The following is a 25057-nucleotide window of genomic DNA, read 5'->3' on the forward strand; positions in this document are numbered from 1 at the left end:
AAGATCCCTTCCATCAGCTCTAGGATCTATATTTCAAGCATATGATTATGATCTATACTTTACTAAATATCTTTTGCTTTTGAGCATAATCTCCTTCTTTGTACCAAAAAAAGAGATTGGGGGGGTCCTTGATCACATTAGTTTATCTTAGTTAGTTTCAAGACTAGCATGGAACTACTCAAGTTTGGTTTGGAATTAGTATTTATAAATTTTAATAGAATAAAACTAAAACTTCTACACTTTTTAAATGCTATATACATAATAAATGTGTGTGTATGCAGGCACATGTGATATGCATATGCATGAGTATTTCATCTAATTAATTTTCGTTGGATGACCAAATTAAAAAATAAAAAATTGTTTGAGATTTAGAGTTAGCACGAGAGCTTGTTTCAATTGTCTCCAATTATACTTTGTAATTTTGAGATTGTATATTTCCTTCCATTTAACTTTTATTGGATGATCTACTTAGAAAGTGAGAAATGGCTCTAGGAATTAGAGTTTATTCAAGATTATTTTTTTTTTCAATTATCTTTGACTATATCCATCAAGTCTATATGTTAAATATTAGAAAAAAAAAATATTATTCAAGTCCACCAATCCTTATCCTAATAGACTAGATATATGAATTAAATTTATTTATTTTTTTAAAGCTCTCATACAATCCTTTCTATCTATAAAAAAAATTTAAAAAATTATTTATAGGCTTCTAGATCGGTCTGGACTCACTTTGAAATCTCTGGACTTCTCAGGTGGAATAAAATCTCTTTGAACTGCTTAAGGTGTTATAACCGAATAATAAAACTATATAACCAGATAAAATAACGGTGTAACCAAGGTATATATCTGCGTAATCTGAATATAAATCTTCATAACCAATTATTGAAATTAGGTAACTAAAAAATTGTATAATCTGTGTAATTTGAACATAAATCTGTGGACGGTGAAGATCTAAAAATAACTCCTTAAGTAGTTCAAAGAAATTTTATTCTATTTGAGAAGTTCATGAACTTAAAAATAAATTCAGATCAATCTAGAGATATATAGATAATTAAAAAAATATATATATACGTTACTAATAAAGCAAATTTGACTTCTACACTTAACATACATCCAGCATATGATTGAAATTATTTTATCAAATTCAAAAAATAACTTTTATAACAGAACATTTTCATTATCACTATCAAAATAAAATAAAGTAAAATGAAACAAAATTCATCATTTTATTTTTACTTAAAAAAAAGTTATTTATTATAAATTACATATCTAGCATCAAATAAGCTGACCTTGTAAGCATTTAACAATCATCAGTGATGACCCATGTATACCTGAAGTCGCTCAAGTCCTGATTGGATATTAGTGGCAGTATTTACTACGCTCCATCAATTTCAGCGACCATAAACTGACAAGCAAGAGCAAGAACTGTAGGCGGCCCCTTCCGTCTCCACTTTCCACCCTCCTAAGGACAAGAAAATAAACCAAGCGCAGGCTGTCTTCCTTAACTCACCTGCATACGCCCACCCCTTCACATATTGACCCTTTCCTCGCCGCCCCCCATATTCCTCCCCTTTTCCGCTCTCACCTACTGCCTCCCTCCTCTCCCGATCTCCCCCAAATCCGCCCCTTTCCCCTCTCGTTCTCTTTTTTGGGCTTCGCCCGCCGATGCGAAACCCCACTTCCCCGCCCCGATCGAACGCTGTTCTGTCGCGGGATCCCCTGGGGGCATCTCGTCGTTCCCCATGCCGCTAGCTCCCTAGAATGAGGCTGAGATCTCTCCCCTTCATTGCCGCCTTCTGCTGCTCCGCCGTCCGCGCCGCTGCCCTCGTCTCCATGGCCCCCCTCCGGTTCTCCGCCGTCCGGGACGTGGAGAGCGCCCTCTCCGAGGATTCCCCCACCACTAAGAAGCCCGCCGGCGCCCGCGACGCCCGGTCCCCCCTCACCAGATGGGAGGCCGCCGCCGCCTCCTCCGTCTTCGCCATCTTCGTCGTCGGCCTCTTCTGCATCTACCTCACCATGCCGGAGGCCGACTACGATAAGATCCTCCGGCTTCCGCGCAACCTGGCGGAGCTTCGCGTCCTCAAGTGAGTTCCCTTTTTCCCCCCTTTTCAGCTGAATGTAGGTCGGTGGGTTTGTTTTTATTCGCTTTAATTGGAAATTTACCTCCCCTATCGGAATATATAATTGTGTAAAAGTGAAATCAGGGTGCTGTTGGGTCGTCGGATGGTGGATCACAATCTCTACCAACCGACCTATGTCTGAGGATGTTAATGGGTTGCCTTGCCAGCAGAAATGTCACTAGATTCATTCTATTCAGATTTATAACAATTCATTGTTTGTTTTATTTACATTAAAAATAGCTATCGTGGAGAAAAAAAAAGGATTTTTTTCCCCCAAGCTTGGTTAACAGAATTTAGGGGCTTACGAAATGCTTAGGTGCGTGGCATTTCGTACAAGGATACAGTTGGAGCATCCGGCTTGCCCTGAAACTAGCTCGCTGGGGAGCTTCTCTAACCTTATCGACGCATGAAATTCCAAAGTCACGATCAAAGGTGACTGCGGTAATCTTAGTGCACAGATATCTTGTGACCTGCGAAAGGTTTGGTGTTTGCAAGACTTCTTTGTCTACTCTTCCGGGGTGCATACCTTGTGCCTGGTATTTACAGTTAAAACCTGATGTCTTTTTGTGCTATCCTTGGATACACGGATGCTTTTTTAACATTTCTGCCATTGTGCAGATCAGAGATTGGAGGCAGTTTTCCACCTGCCCTTTCACAATCATGGAAATTTTCAAAATAGGAAGCCTACTTGGAGTGTAGTGCAAAATTTATTGAAGGACAGGGCAACTGGTCAAGGCTCTATGATGAAATTACTAACTATCTTCCAGCCATAAGGAGTTTCAGTGATAGAACCCAGTTCCATTAGACAATGGAGCACATTTTAGGGAGATCACTTCATGACCAATAATATTTAGTTAGCAATTTCCATGTGTTATGTAATTATAGGTGCTTTCACATTCAGTCCTATGATCCCTCCATAATTGTATGATAAATTAGGTTCTATATCATCTACATAGAACACATTTAACATACTGAGTCTTTATGTGCGAGACTATGGGAAGTTTATTTTAGACATAGTTTATGAGTTTGTGGCTAGTTTGTTCATATTTGTTTTTTTTTCTTAGCATGTATCATGTTTATCGTGTTGAGGTCTTTTCGGATTAGGAGAGATCATATTAGGCTAATTCTTAGTGCATGCAGATGTGTCTTTTGAATTTGGATATCTGTAGGGATCTATTGCATGATTTGTCAAGTGTGAGATAGTTTATGATGACAAACCATGTATTTACACCATTATATGTTTTCAAGAGTAACTTATTTTCAACCCTCCATTTATGGATTATTTTTAGTTTTTATTTTTACAAAAGATTCTTCAAAGAAAGCAGAGTAAAAGGTGACAAGAGATTGGCTTGCTGACATAAAATATCTTGTGCTTAGAGATCTGAGCTTCCTATTATCATATGCACCACAAGTTGACACCAGTGTTAGATTTAGGACCTGCCTGTGTTTCTCACATGTACTTGTCTTCTTAGCTGATGGTGCATGTCTAAACGGCATTTTATGTAGATGTCATGCAAAGTGCCCTGATGTGTGCAGCAACAGTTCAATTTGCAGTCTGGGCAACTCTTTATGTTCATCCTCTCTGTGCTTCACTCTGTTTATAACAGAGGCTCTGAAAGCCAAATTACTATGAAAATAATGGGCATACCATTTTTTTTTCTTTTTAAGAAGCTAAGCATGACAAGTGATCCGTACCTTGATCCGCTCTTGAATTATTCTTCATATTTATCTCTCTGCTTCAGATTGTTATGAGAACATGAGACGCTTTCACTACATCATCTACTACAGTGATTCTTTCTGTAATGTTCTCCACTAGCACATATTTAATGATGAGATCCTTCTTTGATTTTTTGGTGAATCTATTTTTCAGAGATAATATTGCTGTGTATGCAAGAGATTACCAAGCGAAGTTTATGCTAGGGTACTGCGCAACATACATCTTCATGCAGACATTTATGATTCCAGGCACCATATTCATGTCATTGCTGGCTGGAGCTCTTTTTGGAGTAGTCAAGGGTGTCTTGTTGGTTGTTTTTACTGCCACTTCTGGTGCATCTTCTTGCTATTTTCTTTCCAAGTTGATTGGAAGACCTCTAGCTAGCTGGTTGTGGCCTGAAAAGTTGAGGTTTTTTCAGGCAGAGGTATGAATAATAATCTTTTTTCCTTAAGCAACCATTTACTTATCCGTAATGTGGTCTATGTTGGCATCGCTGTGAAACCTCCTTAAAGGAATTTTATTTTATTAAACCTGGTTTATGATTCCCACGATCTATTAATCATCAGTTTATGTCTAAGAATATTTTCTCATTTAAATGCAGATAGCAAAGCGCAGAGACAAGCTGTTAAATTACATGCTTTTTTTGAGGATTACTCCATCATTGCCCAACACATTTATCAACATGGCATCCCCAATTGTTGACATACCTTTCCATGTTTTTTTTCTTGCGACGTTGGTTGGTCTTATTCCAGCATCTTACATCACTGTCAGAGTGAGTTTCTTCTAAGTACTATGTTCTCATCCTTGCAGCTGTCACTATGTTATATATCCTTCTTGATAGCATTGATTTTTTTTTTTTTTAAACCTTACATAGTGATTTGTTAGTTTTAATGGCAAAATATTGGATTAAAATTCAGAATGCTTCTATTCTTTATACCACTTTGCATCACAATTCTTTTTTTTTTTCTTTTTAAAAATTATTTGCTGCAGTCTGCCCTGGTTGCAATGCTTCATTTTTGGTGTTTTGCCTACCAGTTATTAAAATTGGAATATTAATACTTCCATATCATGCTAATTCCTGGGAACCTGAAACAAGATCTTGTGACTTCTCATATTTGGATTTAGTTATTCCTATATAATGTATCCATTTCCAGAACAAGAGGCTTGTCTTGTTGCTTCCTTGACCAACTGAAACCTTGTTCAAATTGTTTGGCTGATTATGGTTTTCTTTGGTGTCAAGGATGACAAAAAGCAATTATCTATTCAAACTAATCATAAATATTTTGTGTTTTTATCCTTTTTATGTATACATGTAAGAATGTTCATGCACATGCTTATGTTTGTGCATGCATGTGTGCACTCGCTTGTGTTTCTTTCTTAATCTAAGGCATGCAGATCGTGCATGCTTTAAAGATAAAGCTTGTTGGTTAAGGCTAATTAATGTTGCACATTTAAATGTAATACCCTACATACTTCTTATAAAAGGAGAAATAGCTTGTGAAATTGTGAATTTACTACAATAGAGCATTGGCATTTATATATCATGAAAAATAAAAGAAATGATTAGCATCATTTGTTTGTTTTCAGTGAGTAGCTTATTATCTCTGCTAATGTATGTCTGGTCTAATGATTTTTTTTTTTGACTCATTTTTACACACAACAAAGATTAGTCATAAATCTTGACATTCTTTGAATATACATATAGCTTGCTTAGTCATTACTAGCCAGTATTTCAGTCTGTGTTATGTTATACAATTAAATAGTTTTAGAGGCATTTTGACTGGGGTAATAAGTGAAAATATGCCATTTTTTGACATTATTATGGTGCTTATTCTTCTGGTAATGGATTGTGTAGGGAAATTCTTTTGCTGGTATTTTAGGTATGCCAACAATTATTTTTAAGGAGCACCATGTATTTATGCTAGATTATCAACATGGAGGTTGTTTTCTAGTTTAGGCAAATTAATGAAAACGTCTAGAGAGGAGATTATCTAATGACTCTACATATGGTCTTCTTTGATAAAAATTAATGCATTTGATCAATTGCAATGGCAAGTAATTCTGTGGAAAGTGGGAAGGGCAATGTGCTAAAATATTATTGAAAAATTGTGGAGGTATATATGAAGGAGTGATGAGAAGTTTTTGAAGTAATTATAGGCTAAGCAAACACCTTTCTTCTTTCTCTGATGTATTAGTAATTCAAATCTCATGGGGATCACTAGGTAATGAGCTGCCTTATTAAAATCAGAAGAAAATCTCAAACTAGATGTGTGTTGTTTGTGCAATTACCTTGTTGATATTGACCACAATAGCATCTATATGATGATTTACATAGAGTTAACTAGGACTTACCTTTTAAACAATGACTACTTGGATCTATGATTGTGGTCTTGTCATGAAATGGAGGTTAGAGGATAGATAGGAGAGTGCCTTTCATATTAGTCATTTCTTAGTCTGAGGTCTTTTGAAACTATACAAATGATGTGTATTTTGATCAAACTTTATCATAATCATATACTAATTATTAAAGAATATGCTTATTCTAAAAGCAATGTCTTAGTGCATGAGGCTCCTACCATTGCAAGGTCCAGGGAGGGTCAGATGTGTGCAGCCTTATCCCCATATGCGGAGAGGTTATTTCCATATTTCGAACCTATGGCTCCTAAGTTATAGCGGAGCAACCTTAGTATTGTATCAAGGCCATCTTCTAGACAATATGCTTATTCTGTTTTAGTTATATATTTAAAATGAACAAATATGTTGTATGTGTAAATTATTTGTAATATTCATTGTTGTTAAAATCTTAAGATTCATGGTCTGGAACTTACGATCTGGATGAAAATGATTCTGAACATGGTTTTCAAAATCGTCCCGAATCGGACGGTATGGGGCATGATGAACCTGACCCGACAGGAAATCGGGATGGTTTCGGCAAGAAAAATGGTACACGCCGGTGTCGAGGAAGAAAGAGAGGGAAACAGAGGAATAGAGAGAGAGGAGGAGAGGAAAAAACTACCGGAGGCCGGTGGTGGCCCTCTGTGGCCGTCGGAGGGCCGTGGAAGCCTCCACGGCTCGATTCACCCAATAAGATTGCCGCAACGAGTGACAAATAGAGAGAGAGGGGAAGGCCATTGGAGATGGGAGGACGGGACGGCGAAGGAGCTGTCGGAGGTCTTTGGGCGGTCGTCGTGGCCATCGGGCAGCAAAAGCGGCACGGATGGAGTTAGTAGCTGCGGAACAAGGGCGACTGCTCCTGTTCATGCATCGGCTCTTTTTTAAAAAGAGAGATGAACAGTGAAGTCGGCAATCAGTTTGACGGCTTCACTATTTCACGGTCGCGGAGTTGGAGGTGCCGTTTACGCCGTCCGACGGCCACGACGGCCAGTCGGAAGCCCTTTGATGGCCTCTCCACCGGACCCCTCAGTCAGGTTCTTCCCCCCTCTCTTCTCTCTTTTCTCCTGCGGACAACGTGGAGCCGCGGTGGCCACCGCGGCCCTCTGAGGGCCCTCAGGTGGCCATCGGTGCCGCCTCAACCTCCTTCCTTCCCCTCCTCTTTCTTTCTCTTCCTCTCTTTTTCTCTCTTTCTCTCATTTTCTCCTCTCCGGTTTGTCCCTTCCTTCGTCGGTTTGTGCTGGTCTGATCTGGTCTGGTACGAGATCGTGCCAAACTGTACCACTAGCCGGCTGGAATGGCCATCAGAACTGGTATTCAAAATCTTGGTCCTGAATGATCCGGATCCCAGGATTTAGGTCCATATATTAGACTATACATTCGTTTGGATCGTATATCCTTCTTGATTATGCTAATTACATATTAAAGCATGGGTAGATTTATTTTCTATAATTCATGTGATTATGGATTTTAAATTACCCATCACCAGGTAAGTGTCGAAAAATGAAGTTCGCAAGTATATTCTTGGAGGTCATAGAGTTACAAACAAAGTTGCAAATATTTGTGTTTTTAGAGCTACATGTTAGAGATTTGTCCATGTTCTTTCTTAAAGCATTCTATTGAAAAGCATAAACAAGTTGGTAGATAATATAAGAATTTCGTGAGTAACCAAACAAAACTTTTGTTTCATTTGGACATTCTATGTATGGGTTTATATTGGTGAAAAATAGAGTTGTATATATGGCTTTCTATGCCCCATTCATTTACTTTGTAGTTGACTCATATGTCAATTTTCATATTTCTTTTATATTTAACTGGTTCTAAAAGAAACTAGAAAAAATCATATAATCTACAATCTGATCTAATCTAGGCCCCTCTTCAAATTACAACTCAATCCCGTTCTCAATAGCATTGGTTATATGCTTATTGGTTTGTAATTGTTCTTTTTTGCGCAAAATCTTGGAAAATGTTGGAAGCTTCAAATACCTTGGAGAGATTTGTTAGGCTTTGGCTAGGGCCTAATTTGACTGATTGGGCACCCTGGCATAAACAGTCAAGGTAGCCATGTAGATCCTCTATTTTTGGAACTACATTGCAATCTTTTTGAAATTGGTGAAACCCTATTCTTGAGTTTCTTCTTACACTGCTAATTTTAGGGGAAATTCCAAACGACATGAGCTGGGAACTGCATCTTTCACATGATTTAGGCCTTTTGTTAGTTTAATCCCCTCATGAGCTCTTAAAACTTTACCCAAATGCCATGGTCATACAAATTTGACTGTTTTAGGTTTGATTTCTTATTATTTTTGGTAAGCCTCTATTGCTCCATTAATTGAGATTATGCACTCTCAGTAATGACATGCTGACAATGCTACGCTGCTACATAGAAGATGTGTTCATGTACCAAAAAACATTTCAGGACTGACTGTCTTCGTATGCTTGCTGTATGGAATTATGGAGTCAGTTTTTTTTAATTACTTGCAATCTTGCATATTTTATTTTATTATAATCTATGGGGAGGTTGGGTTTCAGTAAAGACCCAAGATCCTTAACCAATAAACAAAGGGTCTTGTTAGTGATTTTCTTTAATAGTTCTTTGAAGGCCAGACTGCATTTTCCGCTTGTTGTAATATTTTTTGTATTGGACTCTTGGCCTTTAGTCACCTCAGCATGAATCACATGAATGTTACTTTTAAACATTTCCTAGTCTAACCATGCACAACTACTGTCAACTTGCAGGCTGGCCTTGCTCTTGGGGATTTAAAATCAGTCAGAGATCTCTATGACTTTAAGACATTGGTAGTTTTGTTTTTAATTGGATCAATCTCCATATTACCAACGATCCTCAAGAGGAAGCGGACATATGAATGAGGCTTCTATGAACAAGTTGCTCAGTCATGAGTACTCTCACGAAAGGAAGGAGCACAAAGTGATAGCTCTTTGCTTTTCTTAGGTTATATCCTTGGATTGACAGGCATTGGCATATGTTCACACATCATAATTTGTTTAATTAGAACTCGAAATTTATTTTTCAACAGAAAAGGATGCAATATTCAAGAACTGAAATGCAATATTTTGACTGTTAAATGAAGGAATCAATCTTTTTTTCTTTTTTTGGTGCACTCCTGTAATGGATAAACTTTGTTGGCTTAGAACTGAAATGCAATATTTTGACTGATAAATGAAGGAATCAACATTTTTTTCTTTTTTTGGTGCACTCCTGTAATGGATAAACTTTGTTGGCTATAAATGTAGTGTCTTGTATGCAAGTAAACATACAGGAATCTAGTTGGTGAGCTTATTGCAAACCAGTAGTATCGCCTCGGTCATGATTATCATTATTATCGTCATCATCATCATTAACTATGTACAATTTTGATTCTTAATGAACACATCTGTATAGATTGTCCCTTGTCTGGATCATCTGTCAGTCCTGTAGTTGGGGTGGCTGTGCCCCAGGCTGTAGACCGCATATTTTTTTTGTGGTTGCGATTGGTGATATTAAATCTTGATTTGCAGCTGACTACAAGTAGATACCAACTCCTATCAGCTTCAGGACTGCTTTGTTCTAGACGCCCGAACATAAATTTTTGATGTGTTGAAGTCTTGATAAGAAATATCATTTTCATATTCTTATATCAGGGAAGCTCTTGAGCGCTATTAAAGTTTTTAAATTTTCTTGGGTTTCAAATGGGAAACTTCTGAACTAAAATTGTATAAGATAATTATTATAACTGTGTATATCAAGTACAGGAAGTTGACAAGATTCAGGGGATTGATTTTTGAATAGTTTAATCATGAAATCATGATAACATGATATACTTATTATCATAATATTTGTTTTATTTAGTTTTTAAATAGAAAGGTATTTAATTTATATTCAAATTATTGAATAATTCTAATGTGTTGATTATTTTTGTAAAATTTTGAAAAAAAAAATTGACGGATATTAGGAGAAGATGGACAGGATTCCTTGCTCCCCACTTTTCCAATATTCTCCTAGCAGCGAAGGCTTCAACCCGGTCTAGGCTTTAGAAATCCAGCTGCACTCACCATCCGGCTCCAACCACACCAACCACTTTCTAGCCTACTGCCGGGTTCGGGTTGTATCTTTCGTGCGAAAGAGTGAGGGATCTTCTTTCACAACATCAACTGTTGGATCGGGTCACGCACAGATCTCAAATCAATCTTAAACTTGCCGCACACATTGTGAAGCGGCTATTGCGATATCCCACGGTGGATTCGTGCGAAGGAAGGTGAATCTTCTTTCGCTCGAAAGATACAACCCCTGGCCTGGCTTGCCTTACAAATCATAAATAAATAAAGAAGACCATGGAAAGGGCCCTTCTTTTCTCATTTTCTTGCAAAGCCACTCTTCGTCAAAGCCACCAACATCACCACTACAGGTGACGGACTTGAAGTCTGCAGAGATGGCGGGTAGAGCCAGCGGCGGCGGAGGAGGCTGGGGTCCAGGCCAGAACCCCGGCGGATGGGACTTCCGATGGGGATCGGGCCATGTTGGAGGCGGTGGCGGCGGCCGAGGAGGAGGGGGATGGGACTACTGCTGGGGCTTCGGCTCCGCACCCCGGGGCGACGCTGGTTTTGGCTTCGGAGCCGGCTCCGCCGGACGATCCGGGAACGGCGCCTACGGATTCGGCTGGAGCGCTAACTCCGTTAACGGCCGCGGTGGTGGTGGTGGGGGTGGCGGCGGAGGCGGAAATGGGGGCTTTGGGTTTGCTTTCGGCAGAGGCGGTGGAGGAGGCGGAGGTGGTGGTTGGAACGGCGAGGCGTATGGATTTGGGGGTCGCGGTGGCGGAGCGGTCTTCCCCAATCCGCCGCCGCCACCGCCCCGCGGCGGCGGCGGAGCGTAACGAGAGGGAAATTTGAAAAGGAGACGGATCCACGATGATGGTTATGTATGTTGTTATGTATGATAATAAATAAGTGGAACGTATATTTATAATAAAGGGATCTTTATACAAACAATTAGCTCCTCTCTCTCTCTCTGTTTTTTTTTTCTGTTGTGTTAATGTTTTTATTCGATAATCTTGAAGTGTTATCATGTGCTTGTCTAGTATGGTCTTGCTTCACTCTATAGTCTGACCATTAGTTTTGCTGAATGTATTCTGATGAATTCCTCCACCACCGTCATCAAATCTGATACTGAAGTCCTTAACCATGTAATAAAATGAAGTTTTTTGTTTTCCCTCTTTCCATAATACGGTTGGACAAAATTATTTGGTCTCTGTTGTTTCTTTATGTTTATTGAAATATTCTAGGAAAATTTCGGTATCATATTCATTGTACCTGCATGTTTCGGACTCCAGCCCAGAGTTTAAGCTTCGAGGCAAATGTATCTGATTGTTGTTATTTTGTTGGCAAACCAAGTTCACTCAAGATTCTGTCTCACGCATTAAAAAAGAGAACAACTTAGAACCGAGAGGATAGGGGCGGTGTCTCTTCTTCTCCAGCTCCCCTTCCCCGGCCGATCTCGTCGGATCCGGCGGGGTTTCAAATTTTAAGTCTGGTCACTTGCTGGTACAATGCGAAAAGCAATACTAGAGCTCTAGAATAAATCCGTGGATTCTACCTTCATCAGCAAGCTAGTTGGCAGCTTTTGTTGACCCTGTGCCATCCCAGGCAACAGGTTCCCAACCCAATGTTTCCGTAGTCATGCACCAACCCAATAAAAATTCTTGTGGCCGCCGGCTGGACTAATGTCAATTTTTCTTGCCAGATAAATAATAAGTAAATTTTTTCCCCCAAAATTCACTTTTTTTTTTTTCCCCTGAAATTCAAAAGCATTTTGACTCTGTGAATAACACTAAATAACCAATGTCCTCTATCTACCTTAAATTGACCAATATTTATTGCAATAAAAACCATTATCATGTTATGAAAAAATAAAAAAGAAAAAACAAACAGCCGTTAACTTCGTTAAAACAGTCAGCAACGGTTTGGGAGGAAGGCCGTTAAATAGCAGAACGGCGTTACTGAAACCTTATCTCACGCCCAAGTCCCAAACCGAGCTAGCCCACAGAGCTCCAGAATCAAATAGAAGGCAGCTCTGAGACATGGCGGCCTTATCCATGGCGGCACTCCCCCTCTCCTCATCCCTCTCCATCGTCAGCCGAGGAGGAAACCCTTCCGCGTCTCTCCCTACCTCTCTATCCTTCCCCAATCCCTCAACCCCTCCCAAGGTAACAACCCTCTCCTCTTCTCTACTCCCCTTTCTCTACCCCAATTCTCTCAATCCTTCAATCTGCTGCAGCACGGAGGCCTCACCATCCGTTGCGTTCGAGTTGGGGGCGTGGAGGTCCCCAACAACAAGAGGGTGGAGTTCTCCCTCCAGTACATCCATGGCATCGGCCGCTCGAGGTCCCGCCAGATCCTCTGCGACCTCGGAATGGACAACAAGATCACCAAGGACCTCACCGACGAGGAGCTCATCTCTCTCCGTGATGAGGTCTCCAAGTATATGATCGAAGGAGACCTCGTAAGCCTTCTCCCCTTCCCTTGATTCGTATTCATATTCATTTTGATGACGTTTTCTTTCTTGATTTTGGGATTCTTATTGGATCTTGGTATCAATTTTTCTTTTTGATGATGTTTCTTTTGGGGTTTAGGTATTTTTAATTGATACTGGATTCTCTTTTTCTTTTTGATGTTGTTTTCTTTCTGGGTCTTGGCATTCTGATTAGATTCTGTCTTCCAAGACTTATTTTTGATCCTGTTTTCTTTCTGGGTTTTGGGAAAAAGAGACGTTTCAACAGGCTGGCTATTGAGAGGTTGAAGGAGATTAGGTGCTACCGGGGCATTCGGCACGAGATGGGGCTTCCCTGCAGAGGCCAGAGGACCAAGAACAACTGCCGCACGCTCAAGGGCAAGAGAGTCGCTGTTGCTGGCAAGAAGAAGGCCAAGTGATTCCCTGCTATTTTTTCCCCCAATGTTTTCAGAATTGGCATTATGTCTGGTAGGTTACTGTACATTTTTGACATGGGTTTAGTTTAAGTTTCTGTTCGCTACATAATTTGGTTGTAGCTAGACAAATTGATGCATTTCTGGACTTGCACAATGGTTACAAAGGACTTGTTAAATTGATGCTTGATCTGAATTGGAGGCAAACTATATAGCATGCTTAAAGGTGGTGCTTGAAGGTCATCTGTATGTTATTAGGCTAATATGGCATGAAGTTTGAGTGGAATTGGTGTTTCAATTCTATGTGTGCAGCAAGCACTCGGTGGTTTCCAGAGAATTGGTAATGGTGGTTGGTTTTTGGCCACTATCACCTCATTACCGCTTATGCGCTATGGCAATTGCAATTATTATGCTTCGAAAATTCGACCGACTTGCTGATATGAGAAAGTTTGATGTATGCTTTATGGTTGAGGTTTTGTTTCTTGTTTCATTCTCCTTAAGTTTGTACCCAGCAAGTAATACCATTTTCATAGAGTTGCATGTTGGTTCGACACCCTTTGATCATTTTTCTTGGTAAACACGACTTTTGATTTATTACTGCTTTAAATTGCAAATTGAGTAATGTAACAGTGATTCAGTGATGCTAGTTTGGACCTTCAAAGGAGATTATGTATGCCTTTTTTGGGGGAGTTTCAGATGTGCTGTGCTTCAGTTACTAGGATGTGGGAAAGAGTTATACCCTGACCGATCTATGGGGTGTGATTAATGATTTAGCATTATTGTTCGTTATGTCACTTTCTTTCTGTGTATCACAAGAAGCAGGTTCTATCAATCATGATGGTGCGTGCTCATTTTAGCTTGCAGTTACTTTCTAATATTTTTCTCATTTCCCTTTGTTGTTCTTATCGTTGTTGTTGTTGCTTGTTTATGATGATATGAGAATTGAACTCCGCAGACAATACTTCTTGTAGCTTACCAGCATGTCCTTGGGCATTAACTTCTAATTGGTATATGTGGATTTTGGCACCAATGTGTCTCGCTCGAAGAGGGACAGAGAGAATGAAATCACATAAAATGAGTCATGCTGTGAAAACATATAAGAAAATATAATGGCATTATTGAGAACACATAAAACCATGGAAAATCATGTCAAATGCAAAAATATGGTATATTACAGGTTCTTGCGTTCTGGGCAAACTATTTTCGGTTGGTCACCCTTTTGACTCATTCAGGCTACAAATGTGACATGGGAAACTGACTGTTTTGCATGTGCAAATTACAATTTTGAAGGTGCTAGTAGTCGCCAAGAATGAGCAAGTTACTGCTTTGCATGTGTTGGTGTCTATTAGAGATAATTTAGATAATCTATCCATTGGTCCCTCTTGGATGATGTTGCAAATGCCTGGTCCATGCAAAATGAACACATGTGTCCAAAAAGCCTGAACAGTAAGCGCCCCACGTACCACATTATTTGGAAGGAGTAAGAAGAGTTTATGTTGCCACACATGCGCAGAGAGAGAGAGAGATAGGACCTAAGGGGTCAGAATTAGATTGCTCTAATGTATCGCACCAATCTTTGATTGCTAGATTGGATTTGTGAACTAAGTGGGTGATCGATAGCAAGATCTCAAACCAGCCAGGGTCAACCATTAATTAACACGTATCATGTGCGCCCGCTGTTGCAGGACATTTGGACATCAATAAGGGGGTGCTCCTTCTTGGACATCCGACATATTTATCTATCTATTCGTGATGTTTTATTTTTAATTTTTTTGTTTAATTGTATTCATTTGAGGTTTGTATGGTTGTTCAGTTCTATCAAAAAAAAAAAAGGAAAAAGAAAAATCCGCATCTCCTAATCAAAGTCAATTTGCTCCTCTAAAGCCCAACCCTAGAAGAAGGTTTGAACCTTCTAGCAGCCTCTGACGGACCCCGGCCCAAAACCCTTCCCAACCTCACGAGAGTCAGATTGATCTATGGGCCAGCAGCAGAGCGGCAATAAGCGCCATTTAAATTTCCTTCGGCCTTTACCCTTCCACGGCGACGGCGAAAAGAATCCAACCCCCCCACCCGCTTCCCCTTTCTTCATCTTCCCCTCTCTTAGGAGCTCAATAAGAACCGACTTGTAGGAGAGGAGAGGCCGGCGTTCCTTTCGGCACCCCGCCGATGGACGGCACCCCGACGCCTCCGCCACCGTGGACCCTCCCGTGATCCACTCCTCCTCCGACGCCGCCCTCCACCCTACCTCCGACGAGATGCCGTTGGGTTCCGCCGCCAATGGAAAGGAAGGCTGACCTTCCGCCTCCTTCGGGGTCGAGCAGCCAAATCCGTCCGATCGCCGGAGAGGCCAACCTCAACTCTTCCTCCTCCTCATCCTCCTCCTCCTCTCTCTCCCACTCGGATTTCCTCCGCCATGTTCATGCCGTCTTCAAGCGCCACAGACCTCTCGGTATGCTCCAATTCTTCTTCTTTTCCCGAACATTTGTTCGATACCAGGTCGCCGTGCCTCTCCTTTGGAACGGAATCTAGGTTTTTCCGTTCTAGTTCGTCCAAAATCGATTTTTTATGGCGCATTGTGAAATTTGTTGTCTTTTCCGTTCTCGTTTTCTCTAGATCTGTGGATTTACTAAAAAATAGGGTTTTGGACACTGAAGAGTGAGCCCATGTGGCATGGTTAGTTTCTGGATTGAGCGATTTGTGTTTTGCTTGAGAGGATTTTCAGGTTCAATGCAGTCTAACGTCTCCCGTGCGAGCCGTGTCTTGGTTTCACAAACAGAGCCTTCGAGGAGCACTGCTTCTGCCTCTTCCATAAGCGGAAACCGTTTCGGTAAGACTCTATCACAAACTGGAGCAGTTGTAGGAGCTACGAGGACGCCGAATGTGGCATCTGATCAGAGGAAGGACAGTGCGGCTGAAATGGTGACGACTCCTCAAGGGGATTCATCGCTTACTCCCCCATCAATTACCGGATCCATAACTACGTTGCATGATGAGCACATGAACCCATTTGGCTTGCCGAAGGACAATTCTGAACTCCAGGTCAACCAAAAAGAGTCATCTTTATCAGTTTCTTCCTTTCACTTGGGATCCCTGCATGCGTCGGCGAACGATCATTTGAAAAAGAACCAGTTTGCTTCAGCTGGCAATTCCCACGCATCTTTTCAGAGTAAGCGAATTTTTTGGAATTGCTTACTGTTTGCTGTCATGAGTTGAGAGTGTGTGTAAAGGGGTTGTTGTTGTTATGACATCATTTTTTCCTGCTGTGTATAGTTCTGTATCTCTTTGTTTCTCTTAGGTTCTTCTTATGCAGGAGCTGATACACGAATGGACAGTAATACTTGAATGGATGACATTTCATCTTATTTGTGCTCTTTTGCATTGGCAGATGGGGAAAGCTATTTGGACACTCAGGCAGCCACAAATGATCATGATCCAAAGCAGCAGGTTCTTCAGAACATGGAAGTGTCTGCGAGCAGTGCGAAGTTTGGTGGGAGTACTTTGTTAGAGAAGAGGATTGAACAGAGTAATAATCGGTGTTATGTGGAGCCAATGACTCGATCTTCAGTTATGGGCTCTTCGTGTGCCACTACAATGTCAGTCCATTCTGGTCCGACCTTTCCTGTCACACGTGCCCCTTTGGCTGGGCAGACTGCCTTTCCAACACAAACGTCATCATCTGCTATAGAGAACTTGTCAGGTGTTCCGGACCATGCCCTTCCAGAGGGGCGAGGAAATGCCGGGAAGGAAGCTGATGGGCTTCAGAACCATAAGCAGGGTCTTAATTTGGGTGAAAATTTAAAGCAGATTGGGCCGTCTGGTGATGCCAACTGTTTGCAATCTCATGTTCCAGCAACAAATAACCCATCATCAAATGTGGATTTGGGGCCCTCTCAATCTAGCAAAGTAGAGAAGGCTCCTCGCAAAAAGAAGTATGACCCTGATGTATTTTTCAAAGTTAATGGAAAGCTCTATCAAAAGCTTGGTAAAATAGGTAGTGGAGGAAGTAGTGAGGTTCACAAAGTCATATCATCAGACTGTACGATATATGCTCTGAAAAAGATCAAACTCAAAGGCCGTGACTATCCAACTGCCTATGGATTTTGTCAAGAGATTGAGTATTTGAACAGGCTGAAAGGGAAGAACAACATTATTCAACTTATTGATTACGAGGTACTATCTTGCAAAGCCAATCAGATTGCTGTGTGATTTTTTTTCGTTCCTTTTTGTTGAATGGGATTTCCTTTTTACACTTATTCATTAGAACTTCAAAATTGCATCAAAAATTTTCTTATATAGAAATAAATTCATCTAGTGTCATTATGTAACTTAACTTCCAATATCATATGATAATGACCAAGTGCGCTGATTAGTAGAATCTACACAATACCCCTGCAATTTTTTTGCATGAACACATCATATATGTGAACATTATTTTCTCAATGTTAGATGCTCGGATTAGAGCTGATGTTGTTTGCAAAATTCTCTTCCTATTTTGAGCTATGATTGGCTTCTTTTCTATTTTTGAACCTTCTGAACAGATGACTTGGCCAATGAAACAACTTGAGGTTTAATCAAAAACTGCCACAAAATGGGTTGAACTGGTTACAAGCATAAGATGTCTAGTACCTCTCAAGTACAGACCGGTGGGATGATAGTTTATCAATTTCCCCACTAGATGCTGAAACTGCTAAAATTATAAAAAGGCTCCATTCCTTGATTGCACCCTATACTAATGAGTTCTTATCCCAAGTTTAAAACTAACTTTTATCCAGGATTAAATATTGTGGATCTTATAATTTTCAAAAATAGTATCTCAAGGTTCATGATTCTTCATTCTTGTAGCAAGAATTCTTCTTGCTGTTGACTTTTGTAGTTGTTCTACATAACCACAAGTTTTGTTCACTTATATTAGGATGATAATGTTGGCCTTGCTATACTTATAAGTTCAATATTGCCTACATCTAGTCTTCCAAATGACCTCAGTAAATCTTCCAGACCATGCTGTGACTATTGTATATCTGCCACAGATGACCTTCTTAAGTTTATAAAGTTTAGCCTCAATGAAAGTTGCATCATAATGAAAATAGATGACTGGGAAGAGCTAGAGAATGCTTTGATGGTTATGACAAAAAAATAACCACAAAAGAAATAGTATCTGTCGGTAGGACAGAAAATATCTCTGTTTCTACTCTTTGAGACAGTAATAGGTAACTTATGTTAATTGTAGATTGAGAAGATGAGAGAAAGAAGTATGTTAGATGGGGCAGTAGAAACCATCGCTGAAACTTTATCTATTTTTTCTTCTTAGGGCAAACTTTTAAATCCAATATCTCTCATGAAACTCATTAGACTTATGATTAATGACTCATCACTCTCCTTAATGTTCGAAAGAATAAGGATTATGAGCACAGATCATTCTTTATTACAGTTAAAGTAAGAACTAGGATGAGGATACTCTCTTTTCTCCATCGTCGATAAGAATTAAGATGAGAACATTGCACCTGATATAGCTACAGCTTAGAGAATGATGATCAGCATTGGATAAAATTTGAAACATTCAAAGGTGACATGTGCTGGAAGAAACTCAGTCTCATCACAGGATCACAATACTCTATCTCCTAAGTTGAACGATAACCAAATAACTCACATAATAACATAAATTTTCTTTTCTAATATTTCTTTTTGCTGAACAATGGAATACATTTCTGGTGACTTTATGAGGCACTGTGAATTAAGAACAATTAGGAAGTAGAAAGTGAGAGGGAGTAGAAAGTGAGAGGGAGTTATCGAGTCAATAACAGTCCTGCTGAGCCTAACCCACTTCCTTCAAATTGCATTCCTAGTTACAAATTAGATTTGTTTTCTGCAAAACCTGAAAATGATTGTGCTCGGTGTTCGAACAATATACAGAAGAACCTATTATTGTGTTCTACATTGGACTGAATATCGATGAAAATAAATAGTATTCAATGCCTTATGAAAGTAAATATATTGCTTTCTCCTTATGTCCGATTAAATTATACTGGTTGTTTGTGTATCTACATCTCTCTTTCCTTTTTTTGAGAGAGAGAAAGGGACAGAAGGTCCATCTGAGGTTATTAAATCGTACTTGTTCCGCATGTACTTGCATGTGCCCTGATATACGTGCGCCCATTTTCATTTACCATGTTGTAGTATAGATAATATAAATACATTAAGAAAGCAGCACAACTTCTCCTATGGATGACTGGCATTGCTTAAGTTCTGTGCATGCTAGTGAAGTGTCGCTGACAGCAACTGTTATCATCACTAAATGACCGCCTAGAAAATGTGTTGTATTATGCACTATATATGCCCTTATTGAATTTAGGAGGGTGACATACCAATTCTTCTTTCTTCATATGCTGAGATTGTTTTGAAGAATGCTTGCTGTTTCTATTTGTTACCTGGGGTGCAAGTCTGCATGATAGCAGTCATGATGTAAGTTGCAATACTAGGTTGGTATATTAGATGATTTGGATTAATTAATTGAGATTTTTTAATTGGTTAAAGATATTTTTGCCTCGACCCAATGAGATAACTTTTTAGCTGGATATGCAGATGTGTGCACCGCATTGGTCCAATGTTGTCTCCATATTCCGCTAGGCTGCATAGTGTAGTGTTAGATAGCTGAAATAGGCAAGTGGGTCACACATGTGGCTGGACCCTATGCTAGAGACTTATATGGTTCTTCTATTTTATCTCTTCTCTCCATTTTATCATTTGTGGATTTATTTGTTGCATTTTGATGTAAAAATTTGAGCATAATACATAGGAAGATTTTGATACCTTTCTAGGTTAGAATGTCCTGCAATACTAAAATGGGCCTTAAATTAGAGTGAAAATGTTTTACTTTTTATGGCTAATTTTCTGCTTATTTTTGTTTATTTTAATGGCATATTTATTTTTTGAGATTCTAAAATCCCAACTGCTTGTGTTGTCTGCACACATGGATACCATACATATTTTGCATATGAACTGTTCCATGCCCCAGCTGCCTGCATACAGAAGCCTTCTTTTGAAAACCACGAACAAGATAAGCAAGTTTTTTATTCTGTTGGTTAAGTTGCTGAAGAAAATTTTCAGGTGAAAATGCTGAAAAGACCAACTTTTCTACTACAAAATGTTTCACATTTCCGGACAGTAGAATCTAGAAGTAGACTTTGTTTGTAGCAAATTAATGTGACTTTGACATACGAGTTACAATCAGCACAAATTCCTAGTAAATATTGTATTACTGGCAAAAATATGTTGCCAACTCTTTCTTATTGCACTTGTCTGAAGTACTTTGTTGTTTAAGACTTTTTGCACATCTCCTCTCAGTTAGTCATTCTTTCCTGTATTGCCAGAATGCAGGAGGTGAAAAAAATTGTGTATATTCTTATGTTATATTATCATTTCTTGGTCTTTATGAATCCATCCTGACTTTCTGGAAAAATAATCTGCAAAAGGAAGAACAAACATTATCGTCCGCTTGAGTTTTGGACTGTGTGCTCTCATGAGATGTAGTTTATTGCACTGATGCTTGCTTTCATTTCCTAGGTGACAGATAAAACTTTGCTCCAGGAAGTCGTGAATGGCTCGCCGATCATAAAGGATGGAAGGATCAAAGATGATGAATATATATACATGGTGCTTGAGTATGGAGAGATTGATTTGGCTCACATGCTTTCACAGAAGTGGAAGGAGATGAATAAGTCAGGTTGGAAACTGGATGAGAACTGGCTAAGGTTTTATTGGCAGGTATTCATCATTTTTTAATGAGTTGTCTCATGTATTTCCAGCATTTAAGTGAATTGAGGGTCTACAAAGATGGGCTTGTTACTGTCATAAGTGGTACCAAGACATTGTAGTTCTGTTTATTGTTGAGCTATAGAAGTTAATTGCTAAACTAACCCACTTTCATCAAATAAATGCAAACTCTAAAAATAAATTGAACTTGTATAATCCTCAGATATTGTAAAGCCACATTGGTTCTTTGGTGGCTTTATTTTCAACATATTCTAGGAGCTTATTTTTCAATGTCATCCACTTTTCAACTGACATCTCTATATCACTTTTTACGGAAACAAAGTGCAGACTGGAGAAATTTGGATTCACCATTATTTTCAAACTGGATGGTAATTTTGACTTTTTAAAATTTATTTATGTGGAATAATCATGCTAGAAATATTTTTTGGAGTTCACACATTTATCGTCAGGTTCGCTTTATCTGTCATCTTTTAGTAGTAGATATCTCTTCTCACATACAAGGGGAGGTAGTGGATTTTTTCTTCATCATCCAAATAAATCTAAAAATTATGTTATAAAACTAATATATAAGATAATTCTGATAAAGTTATAAGATAGTGACAGTGCTTGGTTATGGATGTTTTAAATGGACAACAGAATAGGGATAAGAGGAGGCGAAGTTTATATAGGAATATTCTTTTGCTGTTCACCATCTTCTGTGACAAATCCTTCAAATTTTGTAAGGTATTCATATAAATTATGCATGAAATTTTGCCTACTTTGGCACGCACTGATATTAGTTCAGAACATACGCAAGAATAAATGCAATGCAATCCCCAATATAAACAACGGATTCATTTATGTAAAATTGAGGCAGGACTCCAGTCAAGTAGTATCTGATTAGCATTGGTGTGCAATAAATGATTTCCACATATTTTTAGTTTCTCTCCTAACCCTGTGCTGTTTTCGAATAAAAAGTTGCATCATTATTGGTGTCCACTGATTTGCAGTTTGTGTCAACTTTGTTGGTTACATTAGTGATAGCTGCACGATAGTTCATCATGTGGCATGAGTTATGTGTCCATTTTTTTGTCAATTCTGAACAAATTTCATCATTCTACAGCCCTTTAAATTTTACCTTGCTTAGAGAGTAAATTCTTTTGCCTCTGCAGCAAATGCTTGAAGCTGTAAATACGATACATGAGGAGCGTATCGTGCACTCTGATTTGAAGCCTGCCAACTTTCTGTTAGTCAGAGGCTTATTGAAGCTTATTGACTTTGGCATTGCAAAAGTGATACTGAGCGACACGACTAACATCCAGCGTGATGCACAGGTCTATATTTTTACTAACCAAATTGTTTTCCTAGTTAAATTATATCAATAGAGGTTAAAATGCAGTGTTGGCTATTCTAACGCAGGTGGGAACCCTAAACTACATGTCTCCAGAAGCATTCATGTGCAATGAGCATGATGCAAATGGGAATACTATTAAGTGTGGCCGCCCATCAGACATCTGGTCTCTTGGCTGCATTCTTTACCAGATGGTATATGGCAAGACACCATTTGCGGATTACAAGACCTTTTGGGCCAAGTTCAAAGTTGTTACAGATAGAAACCATGAGATCATATATGAACCAGTCTCCAATCCATGGCTTATTGATCTTATGCGGAGATGCCTTGCTTGGGATCGCAATGAGAGGTGGAGAATACCACAGCTTCTTCGACACCCATTTCTTGTTCCTCCAATTCCACCGGAGCTTCCTCCATTCCATGATCACCCCTCAAAATTGCTTATGGATCGGCTTGAAGCTTACTGGAATGATCCTGAAGTGTCTAAGCTACGGTCCGAGCTGCATGAAGTTTTAGCTAAGCTGGAGAAAGGACAGAAGGATCGAAGTACCCATGTAGAGTCAAATGTCTCTTGACGTGTATAATACTTGCATAAGAAAATGTTATCTTGAGCCGCAGCCTGCTTGTTTACAATTTTTGATCAATTGGTGTGCGATTTTTTATAATGTCATAAATGCTTGTATTATCCTGGGCAGAAAGATGAATCCTAATGGCAGGCAAAATGGTGCAGGCTTAACTCTCTTTTTTTTTTTTTTCTATTAACTGGTTTAACTCTCTAGACTAATTGAATTTAGCAAGAGATCATATGTTAATGCTTCTCAGAGAGTGCCATTGCGGTCCCCACAGTACATACAGACAAAATGGTACAGATGTCTTGCTAAATTGTCGATCTGAAGGCTGTCCTAATCTTTCTGCTGCTATTCGAATAGAGAAGAGATAGGCCCATGGATGTGATTCAGAACAGGACTTAAGTTGTTATAATCCAGGCCATCACTGTAACTCCAGCATGGTAGGAGCTTTTACATCCCACCAATATTGTCTGGCCCCACTTGCAAAGGGCTACGTGTGGCTTGTTGAGTAGCCCACTTATGGGGGACCTCTGCCTGCGAGCCCTCCCTGACGACATCGATTGGATGGATGACCCTACGTCAGAGCCATCGGCCTCTTCTTTCCTTTTCTTAAACTTTCTCCTCATCTGTGTCTTCGTTGTCACAACACGGCCCTTGAACCGTGTGGCCACCCCTCTGGACGCGCCACAGCTGGCCTGCCCATCTGCCAAGTGCCAAAGCAACTCGCGCTCCTCCGGTCCGAAACGCTCCAGTGGCTCCCCACGCGGCCGGACCATGGGCCCCGGCCGGTCTGGTGCACTGCCAGACCGCCGACAGCGAAGGGCTCGCGCGCGGGTGCGCGCCGGCCAAACTCCGAAGTACCAGGTGACAGAGCGACCCCGTCCCGGACGGGTCCCGCCCGCCACGTGACGGTTGGCCAACCGGGTCAAAGCAGAGCAAGGCATCCCGACCGAATCTCCCTTCGCTGATCCCTTCCCTTGATTTATGATATAAATACCTGCTCCTCATTATCTTTAGGAGCATACGAGGAGGCTCGCTCGCCCGCCCGCCATCTAAGATATTTAGAGTTAGGTACACCGAATCAGGCGTCAACAGTCCATTCGATCGGTGATAAGTGGACCAGATGAGGGCCACGTCAAAATGAGCGTCAGTAACTTATACCATCTGGGGCCTACCACCCAGGCGTTCATGTGATTTCTGTGTCTGCTGTTTAATGGCGACGGCTCATATTGATCAAAGTTTAACAGCGAAATATCTAGGACTTTTAGAGATGGTTACGCTAAGCTAACCTGCCAATTGTAGTAGATGCATATAGGTCTAAAGTGGGATGGAAAAAAAAGACTACGCGGTATCGAGTCCGTGCTGATGAAATCACGAATCACATCTCGAAACCCTTTTTGATTTTCCCAACAGACTGGCTTTATAATTATAATAATTAATACAGGTGGATCATAATTATAAAGGTCCTCATGGTGCAATGTGACGCTCCTGTTGGGGCTAGATTAGGCGACTAGCCGCACAGCATCCATGTTGGCATGAAGTCGGATCTAACATGGATCTATATTTATATTTATATTATTTAAAAATATAAATATAAATAATAATTAAATATAAAATTTATATTCATATTTATTTTAAATAAAGATATATATAAATCAAATATTGAAAATATAAATATAAATCAGATAATTAAATTTTATAGTTAAATAAACGATAAATCAATTTAATATTATATTAATATAATTTTATATTTTTAAAAAAAATTAAATGATATAATTATAAATATAATTAAATATTTTGATATGAACTGATAATTATCTCTATTTTATTTGATAGATATGCAATTCAAATATTAGCCGATTACATAAATTTTTATCTATATTGATATGAAAATAAATTGAGATAGATATTATCCGATCCATATTTATTGCTATATAATAGTACATTCTCGATGGCATTAGGGTATAATTAAAAAAAAAATATATATATATATATATATATATAGCGGGGCAACAACTATTTCAAAATTGGAAGGCGCAATGTATCAAAAAAAAAAAAAAAAAAAAATTGAAGGCGTACAGTAAAAATCGGGTGGGCCGGCCAATCCGGGGTGTTCTATCGCGTTGTGTATTTGACCCAACTGTCGTGTGGATACGGAGCGCCGGCAGCGAACTCTCTGCCAGCGATGGAGAAGGGGTCCGGTGGTCCAACTCTCCTCTCCCCACGCGGCATGTGATCGTGC

The 25057-nt window shown here is 39.6% G+C and overlaps 4 protein-coding genes across 4 annotated transcripts; all 4 read left to right on the top strand.

The window, feature by feature from the left end:
- The first annotated feature begins 1426 nt into the window (after nt 1-1426).
- On the top strand, nt 1427-9432 carry LOC105041321 (uncharacterized membrane protein At4g09580). Its single transcript, XM_010918247.3, has 4 exons — nt 1427-2084; nt 3991-4261; nt 4439-4609; nt 8968-9432. Exons 1-4 carry the CDS (start codon nt 1762-1764, stop codon nt 9097-9099), a joined length of 897 nt encoding a protein of 298 aa, XP_010916549.1. The 5' UTR covers nt 1427-1761; the 3' UTR covers nt 9100-9432.
- Nucleotides 9433-10167: 735 nt separating this feature from the next.
- Nucleotides 10168-11214, top strand: LOC109505590 (uncharacterized). Its single transcript, XM_019849070.3, has one exon. The coding sequence runs from the start codon at nt 10659-10661 to the stop codon at nt 11097-11099; it is 441 nt and encodes a 146-aa protein (XP_019704629.1). The 5' UTR covers nt 10168-10658; the 3' UTR covers nt 11100-11214.
- Nucleotides 11215-12212: 998 nt separating this feature from the next.
- LOC105041319 (small ribosomal subunit protein uS13c) lies at nt 12213-13353 on the top strand. Its single transcript, XM_010918243.3, has 3 exons — nt 12213-12428; nt 12500-12724; nt 12988-13353. Exons 1-3 carry the CDS (start codon nt 12303-12305, stop codon nt 13150-13152), a joined length of 516 nt encoding a protein of 171 aa, XP_010916545.1. The 5' UTR covers nt 12213-12302; the 3' UTR covers nt 13153-13353.
- A 176-nt stretch (nt 13354-13529) lies between these two features.
- Nucleotides 13530-22944, top strand: LOC105041318 (serine/threonine-protein kinase MPS1). Its single transcript, XM_010918242.4, has 6 exons — nt 13530-15595; nt 15869-16312; nt 16532-17316; nt 20707-20907; nt 22068-22229; nt 22315-22944. Exons 1-6 carry the CDS (start codon nt 15424-15426, stop codon nt 22819-22821), a joined length of 2271 nt encoding a protein of 756 aa, XP_010916544.1. The 5' UTR covers nt 13530-15423; the 3' UTR covers nt 22822-22944.
- Nucleotides 22945-25057: the final 2113 nt, after the last annotated feature.

This window comes from Elaeis guineensis, chromosome 3 (assembly GCF_000442705.2).
Source record: "Elaeis guineensis isolate ETL-2024a chromosome 3, EG11, whole genome shotgun sequence".
NCBI lineage: Eukaryota > Viridiplantae > Streptophyta > Magnoliopsida > Arecales > Arecaceae > Elaeis > Elaeis guineensis.

Bases quoted from the DNA above. Each gene is read 5' to 3' on its own strand.
- LOC109505590 (XM_019849070.3), top strand. From the start codon at position 10,659: ATGGCGGGTAGAGCCAGCGGCGGCGGAGGAGGCTGGGGTCCAGGCCAG.
- LOC105041321 (XM_010918247.3), top strand. From the start codon at position 1,762: ATGAGGCTGAGATCTCTCCCCTTCATTGCCGCCTTCTGCTGCTCCGCC. The intron at 2,085-3,990 runs GTGAGTTCCCTT...TCTATTTTTCAG, and splicing joins GCGGAGCTTCGCGTCCTCAA to AGATAATATTGCTGTGTATG. The intron at 4,262-4,438 runs GTATGAATAATA...ATTTAAATGCAG, and splicing joins TGAGGTTTTTTCAGGCAGAG to ATAGCAAAGCGCAGAGACAA.
- LOC105041319 (XM_010918243.3), top strand. From the start codon at position 12,303: ATGGCGGCCTTATCCATGGCGGCACTCCCCCTCTCCTCATCCCTCTCC. The intron at 12,429-12,499 runs GTAACAACCCTC...AATCTGCTGCAG, and splicing joins ATCCCTCAACCCCTCCCAAG to CACGGAGGCCTCACCATCCG. The intron at 12,725-12,987 runs GTAAGCCTTCTC...TTTGGGAAAAAG, and splicing joins ATATGATCGAAGGAGACCTC to AGACGTTTCAACAGGCTGGC.
- LOC105041318 (XM_010918242.4), top strand. From the start codon at position 15,424: ATGGAAAGGAAGGCTGACCTTCCGCCTCCTTCGGGGTCGAGCAGCCAA. The intron at 17,317-20,706 runs GTACTATCTTGC...TTCATTTCCTAG, and splicing joins TTCAACTTATTGATTACGAG to GTGACAGATAAAACTTTGCT. The intron at 22,230-22,314 runs GTCTATATTTTT...ATTCTAACGCAG, and splicing joins ACATCCAGCGTGATGCACAG to GTGGGAACCCTAAACTACAT.